This window comes from Scatophagus argus, chromosome 7, assembly GCF_020382885.2.
Source record: "Scatophagus argus isolate fScaArg1 chromosome 7, fScaArg1.pri, whole genome shotgun sequence".
In the NCBI taxonomy this organism is placed as follows: Eukaryota; Metazoa; Chordata; class Actinopteri; family Scatophagidae; genus Scatophagus; species Scatophagus argus.
In genome coordinates, this window is record NC_058499.1 from 5,779,195 (window position 1) to 5,799,082 (window position 19,888).

At 41.1% G+C, this 19,888-nt stretch overlaps 1 protein-coding gene across 1 annotated transcript; it reads left to right on the plus strand.

Annotated features, from left to right (window-relative positions):
- The first annotated feature begins 1,886 nt into the window (after positions 1 to 1,886).
- On the plus strand, positions 1,887 to 12,218 carry LOC124062101 (uncharacterized oxidoreductase YjmC-like). Its single transcript, XM_046394612.1, has 11 exons — positions 1,887 to 2,120; positions 6,543 to 6,691; positions 6,971 to 7,159; positions 7,611 to 7,672; positions 7,844 to 7,897; positions 7,992 to 8,090; positions 9,173 to 9,308; positions 9,766 to 9,884; positions 10,676 to 10,771; positions 10,928 to 11,038; positions 11,571 to 12,218. The coding sequence occupies exons 1-11, from the start codon at positions 2,113 to 2,115 to the stop codon at positions 11,634 to 11,636; spliced, it is 1,089 nt and encodes a 362-aa protein (XP_046250568.1). The 5' UTR covers positions 1,887 to 2,112; the 3' UTR covers positions 11,637 to 12,218.
- Positions 12,219 to 19,888: the final 7,670 nt, after the last annotated feature.

Consider the following 19,888-nt stretch of genomic DNA (forward strand, 5'->3'; position numbering starts at 1 on the left):
AGATCTCCAGGGCCAGCCGTTATAAGCTGCATGTCTGAACAAGCACTGCGATGGCTCTTGGGGACTTGGGGATCAGGTTCCAGCAGAAGTTGCTCCAGGGATCTTCTGTCACTGCTGATACTCTCTCAGCTCGCTTTTGTTGTACAAAAAGACACAACGTCTAGATCTGTTTGTTTTGTTTCTTTGTTTGTTTTTGACTGTACAACGAGTTATCTACAATAAAAACAGGAGGTGACTACAGTCATCCAAAGTCTCCTGTTGGTGAAGCTGAATTTTGATTTTAACATCATCAGTGAGAAGGTTGAAAGTGTTTCAGTACTAATTTTCTCGCAGTGTCCCTGAAATAGTAGAACTCCTTGTGGAATTTGATTCTGGTTCTGATCTCGATTAAGTGTTTTAGTAGTCAAACTGGTCTCGGTTGTCTCTGTTGCAAGGCCAAGTTAAGCCCATGGAAAAAGGCACACTTTTTGCACACTTTGCTATTTTCAGAGTTTTATTTATGAGGTTAAAGCAGGTTAAAGTATAAACTGTTCCATAACCTTTTGAGGTATTTTGTTAACTGTAGATGAGGCTGCAGCGTCTTATCTCCTTTCTGTCTCCTAAATTATGGGACAGCAAAGATGATAAAATCAAAGCAGGAAGTCGGTTCATTCACTCCCACATTAAAGCAGCTTTGGTGCCAAATTTGAGCTCTTGCAAGACTTCCAAACGTTGAGATTCATGACACTGCTACTATGTGGACAAAGCGTCGTGTGTAGCTGAGGTTATGTACTGTTTGTTTGCAGTTGCCACGCTCCCACGTCCTGTGAGGGCCTGACCCCTGGTGGCCTGCTGGATTTCAGAAAAGGACTCGAAGGAATTCCTTAGTCCATGAAGCCTTTTTTGACTGGAAAACAACCACTACATGTCATTTCTCTGAGTACATTTTGATGGTAACACTGTTGTATTTTTACTTAAGTAAAGTTTTCAATGCAGGACTTTTGTAACAGAGTATTTCTACAGTGTAATATTGCTACTCTTGCTGCATTGCTGCATGGCCGGCCGTAGGAAAAAGATCTAGGTACTACTTCCACCACTGGTGTGCACACCAGCCTTCATCCATCTCTGGCCAACTTCAGCATCAAGCGAAATGTAGCCAGGTAGCAAATTTAAGAAAATAAGTAGGGAAGTAAATTAAGGGAAGTTAAATTATTAGCTGTAAAGAACAAGAAAACAAAAGTATATTCAACTGAAGTTTAATTCTCAGAACACATTTATTCATTGGTGTTCAGTTTCAAGCTCAGTTCAACTGTTTCGTGTTTCTTTGCTCCTCCTGCTGCCCTTGTGCAAGACAAAAGTATTCAGTTTGCTCCTTGGAAAAAAAACAAGCAAGCAACTCCCACATTCAGTATTATTACGGGAAGTACCTCACAGGACCGCGCTGAACCACAAGAGGGAGCAATATGTCTTTCTTCTGTGCCTCCCCTCTATTGTTTTTCATGAAACTGACTACACCTTAGCTTGAGGGCCTATGGCTCCGCTCTTTACATGCACCCGTGACTTTGGATCCTTCTCAGACTGCATGGCTGACTGAAAGGACTCCTAACTACAAATATAGGTTTTTCTCAGAGATTGTGCAGCCAGCATCTCTTGTTAGACGTTTGTATGTATTTATTTGTTTAAGTATGGAAAATCCTTGTTGTGTTACAGCAACATCATTCACCCAATCAAAAAGCTGAGCAGCCTATGGATGAACTGAACTGAAGCAGATGTTCTCATATTTTTGAAAGGGGGCGTTACCCGCCAGTGCAACATCTGCACCCCACAGGTCGCCTTGTGCTGCAGCAGCGACATGTGAAGGTTGCGCAACGCATCGAGCCTTATACGACGTTGCCACGCCAGTACAGGCCCCGAGTGTAGGCGCGCAGAACCTCCTCCTTCAAAGCCTGTCCTCCAACACGCCCACAGAGATAGACAGGACGCCTGATAGACTTGAAAGCGCGCTGGGCGTTTCCAAATTTTGCTGCGCTAGAAGATCAAGTTGGGTGAACCTTCGTGGACCAACGACGCCAGAAGATCTCCAGCACCACAGCCGTCCATCGACCCAGAGGAGCACCAAGCAGGACAGTCAACATGAGCAGGTAAGGACCCGGTCTGCTCTCCAATTAAAGGAGATTAAAGCGCAGTTTCCGTATTATTGCGCTGCACGACAGGACAGGTTACTGAATCCAAGAACTTTTTGCTGATTTCTTGACTGACATTAATGGAAAGTGAGAACATTTACCTTTCTGAGATCTGACCCGCTGAAGCCTCTGTGATCTGCCTGAAAGGCTGCAGTGTGGTGATCGTGTTGCCCAAGTTTCTGTCGACTGCAGATAGACGGATCTTCACTCACTTAGCATTAAGTGTGCGTGGTTGTCAGCAATGAACGTTACAAAAGGGAAGTGAAAGAAGTTGATATGTGCCTCTTGAAAACAATACAACAATAATGCACATTATTGCACTCCTGCTTTGAGACATTTGTTCATTATCACTGCCAGCCTGAACCAGCAGCAAAAGCCTGCTTTATGCAAAACTGAAAGGCCCTGCTGTATGACGAGAACATCGTGTTCACATGGACGTTTCATGTGCCCATTTTAACTTTCAGGGAACAATGAAACCTATTCAAGCTGCAGATATTTTAAGTTATCAAGAGTCTCCTGTTCCTCCACTGACCAAGTCTTATTGCATCCCATCACATTTGTTTAAATTCAGTTCTCAGTTCTGCGAACACATATTGAAACCAACTAACAAAACAATTTAAACCTCTCAAACAGGAGCAGCAGTCTGCACAGTCTGTTTATTACGATGGCTCGAGTCCAGTCTTCGGTTTGCATTTTGAAAGCGTGTTATGTTGTCATGCTGACCCATCTAACTGATTACATATTTTTCAGTAAACATCAAACCAGTAAGGGCACAGTTACATGCCCTCATGCACACATTCAAGAGCCTTTTCAAAGTCATTTCCTCCTTTACTTGACATGATTTGTGATTTAACTTCTCAGTCTTAGCCATATAAGATTTTGGAGAAGTTTGTGAATGCATCAAGACCTAAAGCTGTCAAGTAGATCTGTTTCCATTGTACTTTTCAGTTGTTTGTCCCACAGTGTGGGTTGGCCCCTTTTGGGACACACACATGTCCCATTATGCTTGTAACATGAACCAGTAAAGGAAGCACAGGCATCCTCTCTGACCCTGTGCTGCATGCTTTGTTCAAAGACAATTCAATCAAAGCCAGATTGCTATATGCTGCATTGTTTTTTTGAAAACTGTATCCACTGCATTTAAAGGAGGAATGGATAGTGGCAATGTTTTAAGCTATGTTAGAAATACCACACATAATACATTTACTGTAAACAGTGCCTAAACTAACAGCCTGCAGGCCCTCAGTGTGACCTTGGAACATAGTGACAGTCACTGACAAGGACTTCCTTTGTACCAACTGTCCGCAAGGCATCACATGTCCTTTATGAAGCCCTGATCCAGGTTTTCCCGTATCCTCGACTCCAGGACAAAAAAAAAAATTATATTCTTTAGGATTTTTTTCTCTTTCTTACATAAGATGTTGCATAAGTTTCAGCTGGGACCTCCTTCATATCTTCATGTCCTAAATGGGCTCCGTTCTGGATTTCATTAGGGCTGCTGTCAGCCCCCTACTCCCAACCGAAGTCCAGCCTCCCTACAGATGTTATTGCTCTTACCTCTGCGAATGCCAGAGGTCAGACTCTTATGGTTCGAGTGTGTTAACATAAGGAGGGAGATCTGCAGGAGAACAGTAACTGGGGTAAAGGTCTAAAGCTACGAGAGAAACTAACATCTGACCCTAACAGTCCAGATTCTCTAAAAGTTTGGAAATGGGAAACATATTCTACAACAAATGTCAGTATTGTTTGTGATTGGGAGGTTTGTCCTATAACGCTGCTAAAATGAAAACAGCATTAATGAACTACGAAAGCATGAATTACATGCAAAGCTCAGTGATTTCCTGACGTGATGTTTGTTAGTGAGCTCTCAAATTGTGGCTCGACCTCCTGGCAACACGTCAAATCCTGTGATGGAGCGCAACACTTTAAAGGAATAGTTTGACATTTTTTTTGGTGAGAGTTCGATGAGAAGATTGATACCACTTTCACATCTGTATAGTAAATATGCAGCTGGAGCCAGCGGTCAGTTAGCATAGCTTAGTTTAGCTTATATTACCTTAGCGTAGATACTGGAAGCACAAGTATGTAGAAATGAATGTTTACTGATTTAGCAAATTATATGATAATATGGTTAATTTTTGTTTTCACATCTCAGTTTTTGTGAGGACTAAACAAACAACATCTAACGTGTGGATTACCGACTACGTCACAATGCTAGAAGGCTTGTTAGGGCACAGATGTGCTAGTGTTGCTAGATTAAAGCAGATTTTTGGTTTCAGTTAGTGGTGGTGGGACGAGTCGTGAGCTGTAGTTGTACACAGTGTCCTTTTTAAACTCCTGTTTGTGCCACGGTTTCATTATGCAGGTGGCATCTTGATTAACAGCTGGAGAGTTTCAAGAATTTCCCTCCAGGGATTAATAAAGGAATTCTGATTCTGATTCTGATTCTGAGTAAATGAATTCAAAAATGTTATTCAGCTCAAGAATTTCACAAGTTGCTTTTGAGATCTAAGTCACATGTGTGAATGTGTGAGTTGCCTGTCTCACAGTCACATACTAGAAACTATAACCAGTCACTACTAAAGTCTACGAAACTCTTGCAGGTGCATTAAATTTAATGACTTGTGTCAGTTTCTGGTTTTTTTTTAGCAAAGCTGTTTGTACACAACACAGTGGGTTTTTATGTTTTTTGTTTTTTGATAGGAACTGACAATCATCCAATCACCATTCAGGGGCAGCTCGCCCACATCCCACATCTGGATCCAATTATGGCACATTCCAAAACGAGCAACTTCTCTTAAATGCTGAACACCACAAAGTACAATGAGGGGAAACGATGGAAGGAGTATAGAATGAGAAAGAAGAGAGGAAGTTGAACATAACGTGTTAAAACATTTAAGACTAGGAAACACTCAGTTTTTTTGAAAAGCATTTTGCAGTTAACTAGTTTTTCTTTTGGGGGTTTTCATTTGGTTTCATTGATATTATACTAACCCTGCACACAAAAAACAAACGTCTAAACTTGTTTTTTTTATCCTACATGTTTATTAAAATTGTATTATTTTGTCATTGTGATCTTTACTTGTTGTTTGGTGGAGTAAATAAACAGTTTTTAAATATCTATACTGTGTGCCAGAGCAGTGATGTAACAATTTGCATCTGGAGCTGATAGAAGGACCACATGCTGTTCATTTAGTCAAGCATGTGACGTGTTTCATATTTGTGTTGGAACTGGAAAGGAACAATTTGATTACATTATTTTTTTTTTTGGCCTAAAAAGTTTTATCTTTGGCCTAAAAAGTTTTATCTTAGATGACTTGTTGCTGTATGATTACAGCAGTTTTCTTAGGGTTTTTGTGCAGATGACTTTTAAGTGTGACTAAAATCGACACGGTGACACCACTGTGGAGAGAGACAAGCAGTTTTTCTGGAACATGATGCCCTGCAAGTTCTTATATTCGCACAGCTCATCGTTGCTTTCTAAAGATTACGGTTTGTTTCCGTCAAACTTTTTCTGCTGCAGTTGTCTTGTAGTAACAACTTAATACTACCAGCGCAGCTTTACTGTCATGACCCACGTCATCTCTATGGTTACAGGTTGTGCAATCGCTGTTGAAAAGTTGGACTTCAGACTTTGAATCCGCACGGCGCTGTCCCTCTCGTTCAAATCCCTTAAAACACGGGCCAAAAAAAGTGGGACTTTGGTGTCGGGCTGTCTGTTCTGTTCTTGTATGAGCAAAAGAACGTCAGCCGAGAAATGACTGTGTTGACTTAATTGATTTAGTTTTTCTTTGAGTTGTCCAAGTCAAATTTGATTTGCATCTCTGGAATGGATATCAGACACACATTAGGGAAGAAAATGGAGCGTACAACTTGTTGTCATGCCCATTAAAAACTAAAACACCATTTGGCTTTATCGTTTGACTGCACCGTGGGTCATACGCTGAGTGCAGATGACATTTATTTACAAAACCAAACATTTCATACCTGAGGGTTAGCTTTTCAACATCATATTGCCTCACAAATTTCCTTGTAAAAATGTAATGTTTTTAGGATACAACTATGCACTACTTGTTTCATTTGCTCTATTCCTTCATTTGCACAATTCTGCAATACTGCTGTAAATAATGTTGCCATCTGGTCCCTGTTCACTGGTTATATCTTTTTATTCTGGTTGTTTTTATATTTATATTGTGTTGTTTTTATATTTATAGCATTACTATTTGTAGGTTATTGGGCTTATACTGGGACCAGGGAAACTAATTTCGTTCCACCTGATGTTTCTACATGTGTGAAATGACAATAAAGCTCCTTGAATCCTTGAATCCTTGAATACAAATCATCAATAAAATATAATAATAACATTTCCACCCTGTGCAGATGTCTGATTACTAAGGCGGAGGTGCAAGGCTTCATCGAGAGGTGTATGATGGCCGTGGGCACCAAGCCACATCATGCTCGCAGCCTGGCCGAGGTGCTGGTCGAGGGGGACCACAGAGGCCACTACAGCCATGGACTCAACAGGATGGGTGAGTGGATCACTTTATCTGCATATTTGATTTACAGGCGGCAGTACAATTGTGTCAGGAAAGAAGAAAAAAAGTTGTGCGCTCTGATGTATACACAGAATTCATCTGAAAAAAGAAAAATGTCCAGCTAATGAGGTACTTTTATAAGTGTGTGTGAAAAACAAATCTTTTACTCATCCAGTCATTTTTCATCAGAAAGCCTTCAACTCTTTGATTGGCATGCTTTTGTGTCTGTGTTTCCATCTAGCTTGTCCTTGCTGTTGTTATATTTTTTAACAGACATGTACGTAAAGGACATCCAGACGGGAATCTGTGCCAAAGACGGTGAGCCGGTGGTGGAGAAGGAGAGTGCAGCCACAGCACTGGTGGATGGGAAGAACCTCCTGGGTCCTGTGGTGGGAAACTTCTGCATGAATCTGGCCATTAAGAAAGCCAAAGAAGTCGGTATTGGCTGGGTGGTGGCACACGGTGAGTCCTGTTTTCTTCAAACCCCAAAAGAAAAGACATCCGTCAGCAGGAGTGTGTGTACATAACTACATTATGGAAGTCATAATCAGCATTTAAGTGCATCCTGCCAGACACAGCTGGACTTTTTCTTTTTTTTTAATAACTGGCCTGATGGAAAAACATGTTAACTTATTTCTTGTGAAGTGATGTGTCACACTTACATGCTCAGGTGGCAGATTCTGGTCTGTTTTTTTAATTTTTTCAGACAACAGGCATTCAGACACAGGATAATATTCACTGTTTAATGATTACTAAAGTGCTCATATAACAGGCAATTGAGTGTGTGTGTGTGCAGTTCACTTACAAGGGAGAAAAGGACCAACAAAAGAGGTTTTGGCAGTAAAATCCAGTGCTGTTCATGAATTGCCATTGCTATTCAGATATTTTCAGTATGACACATTTGTTTTTTTAGGTTCCAACCATTATGGTATTGCTGGATATTACTCCTTGCAAGCTCTGAAGGAAAACATGATTGTGAGTGAAACGTTTATCTGCCTGTCAACTCATTTAAAATAATTGCACTATTAGTAATAGGAATATTTTTGAATAAATGTGTTCATTATAAATGCAATTTCAGCTAAATGTCCTTCATTTAGTAATGGAGGTCCATGCACTGTTTCCCTAACGATTATCTGACCACCACAGGGCATGTCATTTACCAACACGTCCCCACTGGTGGTTCCCACACGTGGTAAAGAGGTACATTTATTAATTATTCTACAGAATAAACTGTACTTTGTGCCATAAGCGACTTTTGGGTCTCGTTCTAATACTGCGAACCTGCTGTTTGTAGTGCACTTTGGGCACCAATCCCATCAGTGTGGCGGCTCCGGCTAAAGACGGAGACAGCTTTGTTCTGGACATGGCCACATCAGCTGTAGCCCTTGGAAAGGTAAGATCGGGTGTGAAATGATCAGCAGTGCCTCACATACGGATCATAACCTCCTCAGTACCAAGCGATACTGTCTGCACCAGTGGAGTCTGACCTGAGCTGTTTATTTTAACGTTATATGTTTAGTGGGTGGTGTACCAGCATTAAAACTGTGTTGGAGTTTTGCTCCACTGAACTTCAGACACTCTCAGATGCAGACTGTTTTATTTACTTAGGGAGTTTGCAGCTTTCATCCTGAACCACAACACTATCATCAAGAAAGCACACCAGAGGCTTTTCTTTGGAAGACAGCTGAATCAATGTGGTCTCTCCGGGGATGATATGGTGCAGTGTTTAGTAGCAGCGGAGAACATTCTCACCTACACAATAACTGTGTCAGTGTCATTTGGACAAAATGGTGCATACTGAATCTAGAATTACTGAATGTGATCTCCCACCCCCAGCAGAAATCTATAAGGCTATATTACAGACGACGAGCCCTAAGGCTACCTCTCACCCACCGAGCAACCTTTTGCTCCCTTCCCTCAAAAGACTAAGAGGCATCAAGACCAGAACATCCAGTTTGTTGATCATTGTATATCCTGATGTTGTCTGCCTCTTTAGCACACCAAACATAGCACTGCATAGACTCTGCAGTTTAAATAATAGTGCAATAGGACGGATGTTCTTGAAGTACTTGAAGCACTTCATCTTGCAGGTGTTATGTGTTGCTGCTGGTTTCCCTACAGGTGTTCGATGTATGGTGTTTATCCACTGTGTTGGATTTTATTTTATCCTGTTGATTATTCTAAAGCTATCAGTTTTATACTTCTTTAATGTATTATAAACCACTGAATGTATAAGGATTAATTCTTTATAGCTCGCTCAGAATCATTTATTGAAGTACTTGTGTTTAAACAGGCAAACAAGTTTACACTAATTTAAATCTTACAGTGCGTGGGTCCAGACGTTACAATGCTCTCACTCTACTCCACTACAGTTTTATAGTATAATGTGCATTTGTCAAATAGTTTGTTAATGTCGCTTTGAAAATCAACATATTTTAAGTCTGCCTAATGATAATCAATGATTTATGTGTGCAGGTGGAGCTCCATGAGCGCCGTGGTGACCCCATCCCTGAGGGCTGGGGCTGTGACTCCCAGGGCAAGCTGGTCACCGACCCTAAGAGAGTTCTGAGTGGAGGAGGGCTGGTACCCATCGGCGGCAGCGAAGCCACAGGTCAGAAACCAGCACATGCAAGTTTGCATGTCCTTGAAATGTGGCGTCATGCTGTTGTGTCTGTGGTTACGTTTTAGACATTTTGCTAACATTCAGAAAAATTTGCCCAGCAGTAACAGAGATTTTCTAGTTTTCTGACAAACTGAGCGTCAGTCAGTGTGCAGCATCTACACAAAAGATGATATGGGCTTTCATTTACGAAAAAATCTACTACAGACTAAAAATTACAGACCAGCCCTTATCAGAAGTTTACCTTGTTGTCAAAGCACTTAGTTTGACAAGAGTTTGTCTTGCACTAAAACATTTTCTTCCATCCAACGTTCCAGTATACTTATTTGCACATTCAGTTTATAGTATATATATAATATAAAGTACATTTGTTGCATTCATTCTTCATACATGAAACAGCTGACGCATGTTTATGTGTGTGTTGTGATGTCTGTGTTGCTGCCCTCAGGAGGGTACAAAGGCTATGGACTGGGAATGATGGTTGAAGTATTTTGTGGTATCTTGGCGGGTGCCCAGTACAGCAATAAAATCCGCACTTGGAAAGTAACAGACCGTGTTGCCAACCTGGTATGTTATTTTTCTTTTTTTTCCCACTCTGTTTGTTTTTCCTGGCTTGTGTTGTGTTAAAGAGGACATGCTAACCCCATTTAAACATTGTGTCGCTTGGTTTCATAATCGTTGTGGCTGTTAGTGACATTGCATGTTAAAAGTTAGACTGCTTGTCTTCGGACAGACTGGCTGAGAAATAGGTTGACTTGCTTCTCGTGAAGTCCTAAACTTAATTGCACATGTTCTTACATGTTGCAGAGCAACATTTATCCATGTCAAGGTGGACAGAACTTTTGTTGCTTTGCAGTTGCATCACTACAGTCATCATGAAGGAGGTTCAGTCAGGAAATGTCTGCCAAAAGTAAAAATGAAAGCCACTGGTTAATGCAGACATGTTAAAGTGACTAAACCTCCACTAACTGCAGCCTCTTGACTGAGCTGTTGCTCTGAACAAAAGGCTCACGATGACCATTTAACTTAACAGCAGCATGATTTAGGAAAATTGTCCACACTGATGATAAAATACAATTCTTGACCAGATGGTTCAATCAAATCAGCGATTAACTGGACAGAAACAAAGATAGTAAAATAATCAAACACAGCAGAGAGAAACATGACGGGTGAATTTTTTTTGTGCGTGTGCCAGGTTTTACATGTTGAAATAGGGTCTTTGACGGCCACTGTTATCTAAAAGATAAGCGCAGTCGATGAGTCCAGCAGAAGCCACGCTATAGACACGCTATAGCTGTCTTTACTGTTTGTGTCACGTCAGCTCACAGTGTCGTGAACATCTGTTTCTGTGTTGTCAGGGTCAATGTTTTGTGGCGATCAACCCAGAGAACTTCGCTCCCGGGTTCAACGACAGGATGTCGGACCTGCTGTCCATCCATAGGGGAATGGACCCTGTGAGTGGACCCTGCTGCTACATTGTTGACATGGACAGTAATTTAGGGGGCAAATATGTAGATGATGTCCAATGACTGCAACCCCTCAATCTTCTGATTTCAAAAAAAAAAAATGAATTAAAGCCAGTTTATTGCTGCTGCTGCTGTTTGTCCTAGGCTGACCCAGACTCTCCGGTTTTGGCTGCTGGAGATCCAGAGAGGATGAACATGAAGAAGTGTGAGGAGATGGGCGGGATCCCCTACCACATAAATGTTGTCAACTACATGGTAAGAGCTGCAAAGAAAAAAACAAACAAACAAAAACTAAGAACTAAGCTAAAAATGAACCAGTTCTGTTCAGTTCATCAGCTGATGTTGTTACTGAGGAAATGAGGGAGCAGATCTGATGTATTTTCTTGTAAGTTCTTAAAGCAATAGTTTGACATTTTGGGTGATATGCTTATTCACTTTTTGACTGCTTTTATGTATGTAACTTATATATGAAGCTACAACCAGCAGTTGGGTAGCTTAACTTCACATGAAGACCAGAAAAAGGGGGAAACAACTTGCCTGATGTTGTCCCCAAAGTTACCAAAATCAACCAACCAGCACCTTTAATGCTCACCAACTTATGTTACCTCTTGCTTGTTGAATACGTTCCATAAAAAACAACAAGAGTGTGCTGTCGACCTTCTCATCTAACTCTCAGCAAGAAAGCAAATAATATGTTTCCCAAAATGTTCAGCTGTTGTTTCTTTTAAGGAAAAAAGCCTTTGAGATTGAGCTAACGTGACTCCATATTTGCATTTTATTTTCGCAGAATGAATGTGCTACAAGAATTGGTGTCAGCCCACTTCTGCCATGTGATAAACTGATCTCCGTTTAGTCGGTCCAGTCAGCATTTCAGCAATGGAAATCTGGCACTTCTGCTCACGCTGAAGTTCACATTGAACAACTTGGGAATGCAACTCTTCTTATGCACATCATATTGACAGTCATATAACTTCAAACAAGTTTATTACCAAAAATATATTTTTAATAGACCCCTTGAAACATGTTTTTATGTTTTATTTTTTTGTCTAAGGATACTGCATCCAAGTGTAAATATATCTGATGGCGAAATGCGAATGTTCATTGAAGTCGTAGCCTAATGGCTGATGGCGGAATGTGAATGAGCTAACAAAGTTTCAGCGGTGCTGTTGAAAGATGAGCTGAAGTTACTGTGGTTAGTTTGTTCTGACTGTGAGCCATTTTGTTTTGTCCAGTTATAATGCAGTGCAATGTCGTAACTGTACGGCGGTCGCTACGGCACGACAAAAATCTAACTCTGTTTAAGTGTGAGAAGCATCTTAAATTGACCATGAGAATGTTTTTCTACATTTATAAGGTTCAAACCATCTTTTACCTCTTAGGTTATTAAAAAAACACCATTATGTGCCTTATTCAATAAAAGCCATATAAAGCAAAACTTGCCTTTTTATTATTATTTTATTTTTAATTCAAATGTCTGCTGTGATTTGGTATTTTAAAGACATACATTAGGCAGTCATGTGTTGCTGTTTTTTCACCTTTGTGCTTTATTTTTATGTCCGTCTACAAAACAAGCACCCTCAGGTATTTGAACCACCAGATGGCATCGTAAGAAACATTTTTAATTTAAAGTCAGTTCGGGGTCAAATATGCAGTAAAAAAATAGGCCTTCTCCCAGCCATAATATTACATGAATTGGAAAAACTAACAGTATTATATATTATAACTACTATTATACAGTATTATATCACTGCATCAAATAAAGTAAGTAGTGGACTGCTTTGTTACTGAATGTAACTTGCTAAAAATCGGTATACTCATTTTGTATTTTAATCCAAACTTAAATAGCTTAAAATATCCATCGGTGCCCAGCTTAGCTGATAACTGTTTGTACCAATCAAAATGCATTCATCCTTTAAACATGTATAATATACGTATTTTTTTAATAACTCACAATATCATATGAAAGGAGTTACACTTACACAAATATAAAGATGGAGTTGTGCAATGGAGTGTATTAAAATCTCATGCACTTTCATGATAAATTCAACCTCCCTGTCCTGAGGAAAATGCATATATTACAAGTTGCACGTAAGATTGTTGACCACTAGATGGAGACATAATCTGAATAAACTCCAGTGTTTACTCATGAACCCTGCCATGAGTTTGTGTACACATTTCATTTGTTCTGTGACGTTGGTATTGGCGATTTGCATGTTATTTTAACATGTACCTTTTGTTATTGTTTTAAAGGGCACAAAGTGTTACAGCCACTATATAAATAGTATTTGAACAGAAGTTAACACTTCAAAACACCATAATACTTTTCTTTATGATTACCATCCACAGCAGAAATAAGGTAAGTGTGCAGCAAAACCACTGTTCCCAGCAAAAAGCAAATGCAGTAAAATAAAGAAGAAAATAATAAGTGAATACATAAATGAATATACAAATGACAATAAACACACTGGTAACTATTTAATAGTTGCTTAAGCTTCATGTGCCATCTTATGTTTTTATTAATGGACAACACCTCCCACCCTCTTGCACTACACTTCCACCCTGCACTACTTCACCTTTGGACTACCTCCAGAACCATATTTATTTTATTTTACTTATTTTATTTTGTTTTACCTTATTCTATTTTATTCTGCTATTATATGTTACTCTTTCTTATGTTCTATGTTTGCACCAATCACCAAGACAAATTACTAGTAATGTGAAACCTCTTCACTTACAATGGCAATAAACACCTTTCTGATTCTGATTCTGATTCTGACCTTCTGCATCAGACAGTGGAGGCTCTGAGCAGCTCCTTCAGAGGCAGACTGCTACACCCTCAGTGTAGGAAGGAGCTACAGCAGGTCCTTCATTCCCACTGCTGTTAGACTGTATAATTCAATGGTCTAGTCCTCTTTTCCTCCCTTATGAGGACTTGTATATAGCTGTATGTTGTTAATTTATTTTACCTCTATATTTTTTGTAACAGTTTTTGCACACTTTTTGCTTTTTGCACTCTTTTTCTGTTCTTGTGAGCTGCCACGACAAGTGAATTTCCCCACTGTGGGATCAATAAAGTTCATCTTATTTTATCTTATCTTAATAAACTGCCTATGTTTTCTCTATGTGGTTAAAATAAGTTTACAGCAGGAGCAGCGCTGATGGATCGGCCTCTTCCAGAGCCACAAAGGAGAAGGGGGACTGGGCAGTGACAGATGCCCAGATCAGGACCTTAATCTCCCATGCCAAAAGTCCTGGCACTGGGCCCCGGACCCTGGATGTCCCGTTAACACTCGGCCGGCCGCAGACAAAAGAAGAGAAATCAACAAATCAATGGGCTTTCAGCTCCATCAGGGGAAGGAGGTGGGGGAGTAAGTGAGTACTGGGCTGGGCTGGGCTTGATCTGCTAGTGGGTATGGAGGGGATGCATGGAGATTAGGTGGGGCTGAGGGGGTAGGAGGCTGTGTGCAGGGTGGAGGGCTCCGCCGAGTCCAAGGATTAAGGGGCCGACTCAAACACTCGTTATAGGGGGCAGACCTGGAGGTGTGTGTGTGTGCATGGATGGATAGATGGATTTTGGAGGCCTAATCTGTCTTGGCCTTGGCCCGATGCCCTTGTGCAGCTTAGATGGGGCCCCCAAGAGCCCCAAGAGCAGGGCCGTTGGCTAGGATTAGGCAGATTCAAACAGGTGTTTTCTTTTGTGGTGCTGAGGGGGATCTGTCCATCACTCACTGAACGAGCGAATCATGAAGTCAGCGACTATTACTGATGGGCCAAGTGAAGCCAAAAGGGCACGGCATGTGTGTGTATGAGTGTGTGTGGGTCAGTGTTTGTTATCAGACTTGAGGACGCTACTGGCTTCTTAGTGAGTGTGGTGGTGTACCTTCCATGAACCAGGGCGCAGGAAGCACGTGGTAACTAAGCTGGTGCTAAACTGCGAGATGATTTACAAAGACAAACACTCTTTTCAGCAGCCTGATGCAGCTGATCAGTCGTTTTTTTTGGCTGTGGAGCTGCAGGGATCCACTGTGAAGGAGATTAGTGTAGCTGCTACTGGAGAGCACAAGAGGACACTTTCACACTGTAGGAGGATCAGATCAGAAGAGCTTAGAAGTCACAGAGCTTGTCACAAACCTCTTTAGCTAAGATTTAGAAATACACACTCGTACTACACAGAGAGAATCTATACACTGCTGAAGGATTTGAGGACATAAAGCTTAGACAGAGAGAATGGAGATCAGTGGAATTTCATTTGAGATGTTCAGCTGAACTTTATCTCACTGATGGAAAGTGTTCACAGTGAGGTCCGTGAATTAGGGTGAAGGGGTATTTTTGGAAATCAACATAATACAATAGATCTTTATTATCCGTCTTAGTGGCAATTTGACCACATCTCAGCCATCAAACACTTTGGAAACACAAAGATGGGACATCGGATATAATTGTAAAACAAAAAGAATAACACAAGGCATAAATGTTGCTAAACAGTGTGGTTTTATACAACATAATTTCAAAATAAAGCTGCAATTGTCAGTTCATGCTCACTGACACTGCTTAGGGAAGGCGTTTATTACGTATGTGCTGATGGACAGGAGGGAGGGGTGGAGAGTGATGGACGGAGTAGGAGGAGGGCTAGAAAGGCTCTGCTGCTCCCCTGCTGGGTCTTTAATGAAGTGGAGCGACTTCCTGGTTTGTTCATCCCAGCTGTTGCCCCTCCAAAGCCAAGATATTTGGCCTTGGCTCTTTGTCCTGCTTTGGGCTGCCATACCTACAAATGATCGAGCGAACACGTAAAAATAAAAGCAAAGCATCTGGTGTCTTGTTCTCTCCAACTGCTTGGGAATGCAAACGTCTCCCCATCTGTTGCCCCCCCTCACTCGGGTTTGGGACTGGCGTTGATTATGCTGGCCAAATATCCAAATATCCATGAAGATTTTGGGGACTGAACCCAAGAATATTGACATACTGGAATATTGCATAAATGCCTGCCTATAGAACATCTTTGTCCCTCCTTCTCTTTTTCTCTCTTTATCAGTTTAAAAAGTATATTATTATATTATATTTGTATCTTTTATATTAACAACACCAAAAAGAATATTAATATTTTATTTATAACTTTTTGATCATATCATCGATGAAAAACAGGACTCCACACCCTGACATACAAACCCAACACCAACTGGTGCTAAAAGTGAAAATACAAAATAACATAAACATCAATAGAGAATGCGGTGGGGAAAAAAAGAAGAGAAACACACACAGACACACAAATCCACATTATTATAAAGGTCATACTCACTACTGTAGATATTGTTCAGGAATAGTTTCCTGTGCAAAAATCGACTTAAGATGTCCATAAAATCTTTACTGAACGTCGATTTTGATCTGATGAAACAGTGGTTTGTTTCCATGACTACCGTACATTAATTCTGTAAAAGATGAGTTAAATGCCATGTTTGCTTTGAGGATCCTGAGAGGAGAAATGAGCAGGCACCAATCCCAGGCAGTCCTGAACAGGTGCAACTTTGACACAAACGACTCAGCTCTAACCTTGTGCAGAAGCAGCGTCCTCATCTTCCGTTTTTTTCCAAAACAACACAAAGTGACATCTTCTGGTGTCTGCTGCTGCCGACCGCAACATCTGGCTTCTTCTCACCTACGCAAAACTGTCACGCAGCTAATTGCGTGAGGAAACTACTTACGAGTCTGGACTCTATGTGTGAAGTCTGCCCTCTTGTAAACCAGGTGGTTGGTGGCTGCACTGAAATAAGCGGAGAACAAATAAAAGTGGGACAGGACGATGGCAACCAAAGCTCTCTTTGCTCCATCCTTTTCTCATTTGGTGGCCAGCGGATTTAATTTCCTCTGTGTGGTTTGCACACCTCCGGATGGCGCAGGCCACCAGCTTCCAGCTCTTGCACTCACTTGTCAACAGACAGCTGAGGTGTTGGATGTCTTTTGTCTGTCTGTGAGGTCCTAATGACACTTTAACAGCTGTCCCCATGTGTTTTCCGCTCTGTATATTCCTGCATTGTTTTCATTCTGTCACTTTCCCTTCCTTTCTTGTCGTCAACTACATTTGGTGCTTTTTTTTCTCTTCACGTTGCAATTAGATAAATACTCTATTTTTGATAAAAGAATTTGTGTACCCGCTCTTTCTTCCTTCACTGAATGAAAACAGTTTATTGTAGTTTTGAATGGAGAATTTTAACATCAGTATAGTTTAAAGACATTAGCTTAATTTTATCTATTTCAACTGTCGGCACTTTCACCAAGAGGATGACGCCCATAAAAGTTTGAAAAGTCAGCAGCATCAGACAATCATCAGCCAAGCCTGCAACTGGAAAAGAGCTACGTCTTTTAGTGAGTGATTCATCACACTCGCAGTGGAGTTGTCATGTACCAGTGTGGTTGAAACAAGATGCCTGCTTTGCTCTGTGTTGCTGCAGCTGGTCAGTTTTGGTGCAAGTTCTGCCACGTCTCTCACAGATATCCTCACAAGCTGCTGTCACATACGGGCAGAGTTCAACTGACACTTCCTGTGAACAGTCAGCTCCTGTGGGTCGTGGAGATTTTGTCGCTTGCCGGTGCTAAAGCCAATCCCATCCCAGAGTCGTGGGAAGTGACATCTGAGTCCTGAAACAGAAGCGTCACAGAGCAGCAGGACTTCACCTCTCGCCCTGAAGACGGCTAACGGGATCCTGCAGTGTCCTGTTATCAGGTGACGGGTGAGACACGAGGAAACAAAAAAGTCAGAGTGAGACTTCTGTTACTGTAATTATCACTCAGCAAATTTCTCACCTTCAGCAGCAGCAGCAGCCTTGAACGAGCTGTGCTGACGGCGGAAGAAGAGAAGAGAAGAGAAGGTTTTTCGGTTTTAAAATCCCTTCATTAAACCTTTACAGGGAGACAGACATCACTGTGAGAAGAACTAAACCAAGAGGATATGTTCTCTCGAAAGTAACAACACAATCAGCAATGACAGACTTAAAAACTTAAACAGTAACTCTCCATTTCTCTCCAAAGAACATAAAACATCCCCAACAGCTCAGAGAAAGTCTGCAAATAGTCCACCATTTGATAGCACGATTACTCCAGCTGGACCTTCAGTGGTCCTTCCAGTACTCGCACTGGCTCTACACTGCCGGCACCCTGAGCTCGGTTTCTCCAGGCGCATGTATTGTCTTTTTCTTTGCACTGTAGTTTGAAAAGAACAAGAAAAAAGAAAAAGACGCCCCAAGACCTTGAAACCTCTTTAAAAGAGATTAACAAGTTGGGTCAGCCGGGGACACTGAACAAACAAAGTGTTCCAGGGTCTCAGTTTGTTGACGATATAAACACTTTCCCCCAGTTCAGGTGTGCTCTGTATCTGTTCGTAGCTACTGCTCCATGCACAAGCCTCTGCTGGAGGTCTGCTGTACGCTTTTCAATGGGCAGTTTGTACAGAGAGCGCCAGAAGAAGAAGAAGAAGAAGAAGATAAGAGAAGCTTAAAAGTAAATGTACACGGTGATATTCTCTTTCTGTGTTTTTTTTTTTCTTTTGGTCTTTAAAATATATCAATGAAAATGAATGAAATGAATGACTCAAGTGTGGACTTTTAATATGTGGAAGTGGATCAGTGAGATAACTTCAAAGCATGAGAAGCTTTTGATCACTGACACCGGACCAAACAAAGAGTCAGATTGCCGCCCCTTCCTGTTCAGTGACAGCCATTTTGCTTTTGGCTTTGATGTCTGCAGACTTCTTCTCCCCGCAGTAAAGGTGCTGCATGCACCATTGTGATCTGGTTTATTTCTCCCCTCTGGGCAATCGAAGCCTTCCTTTACAGTACAGAAGATTAGTGTTCTGGGTCCAGGCAAGAAACCAACCCCAAACACATTTTCAAAGGTAACCCCCAACACACACACACACACACACACACACACACACACACATTGGATGTTCTGCTCCATCAGACCAGTTGCCGCCCACTTTATAACCAGACGTCAGAGGGCTTCTGATGTGTGACAACAATAACAGGTGACAGGTGATGGAGGGAGGGTTGAGGACAGCAGCTCACCTTTCTCAGTGGTCGGTCACTCAGTTGTTTTAAAAGCTTCCAGGCCAGAGCCCGGGGCCACTGTGATGGATGGCTGCAGCTGAGACGATCCCGGTCGGGGGAAACTGATCTAATGAAGGCCCAGTGAGGGCTCAACCTGACCCCGAGGACGCCTCGACCCCCGACAGCCTTCCCTGAATTCGCAGTATGTTGCATTTACTCACTAAAAAATAGGACTGGAGTAACGTTTGAGTTTGCTGGACAGCTAATGGGCCTTTTATTAGATATCAGATATTTGTTAGTCAGCATTTACTGCCACTGATATGACAGAGGCTGCTGCCCAGTTTCAGAGATGTAAACAGAAAAAATAAAAGAAAAAAAACACCTGCTCTACATTTTAATCACTGATAATGATATCTATATTAATATTTATATATTTTGTATATAAATCCCTCCACTGTCACGCACCCCAGTTTTTCTAGCCCAGACCTCTGAATTCAAATGTCCCATTTTTCAGTGGTCAGAATAGAACAATAACTTTAAAAACACAATGAAAGAAAAATGAAACAAGTGAAAAAGTTTGATTGAAGTGATTAGAGCAGCTAAAAAGAATTAAATTAGCTTTGGGTGGTTTTGCATCACATAATAGCTGAACTACTATTTCATGTAGCAGTTCAACTATTATTATTTAGATTCTTCTTTAAGCTCTGAAAATTTTTATTATTGTTGTGTGAAATTGGGGGAAAACTGATTTAGAAAAAAACCCCGGCGGTCCTGTTCAGTTACTGGATTAAATTAGATGAATGAATTAGCTGCCTATGATGAGTATATACTGCATGAAGAGTGACTTTGTAGTCTAATCTCCAAAACTACATGCAGTTTTGAAGTACTTGGACCTTATTTCCATTCACCCTTTGTTTCACAGGGGATGGCTGCACATTTCCAGTCACTGAGTGGATTTAGAGGCAGTGATTTTGGAAATAAAATGAGATTACAGAGTCATTTTGATGTACTCTTTTCATTACATTAAATCAGATGGTAATTTCATTCATAGTTTCATTACGTGAAG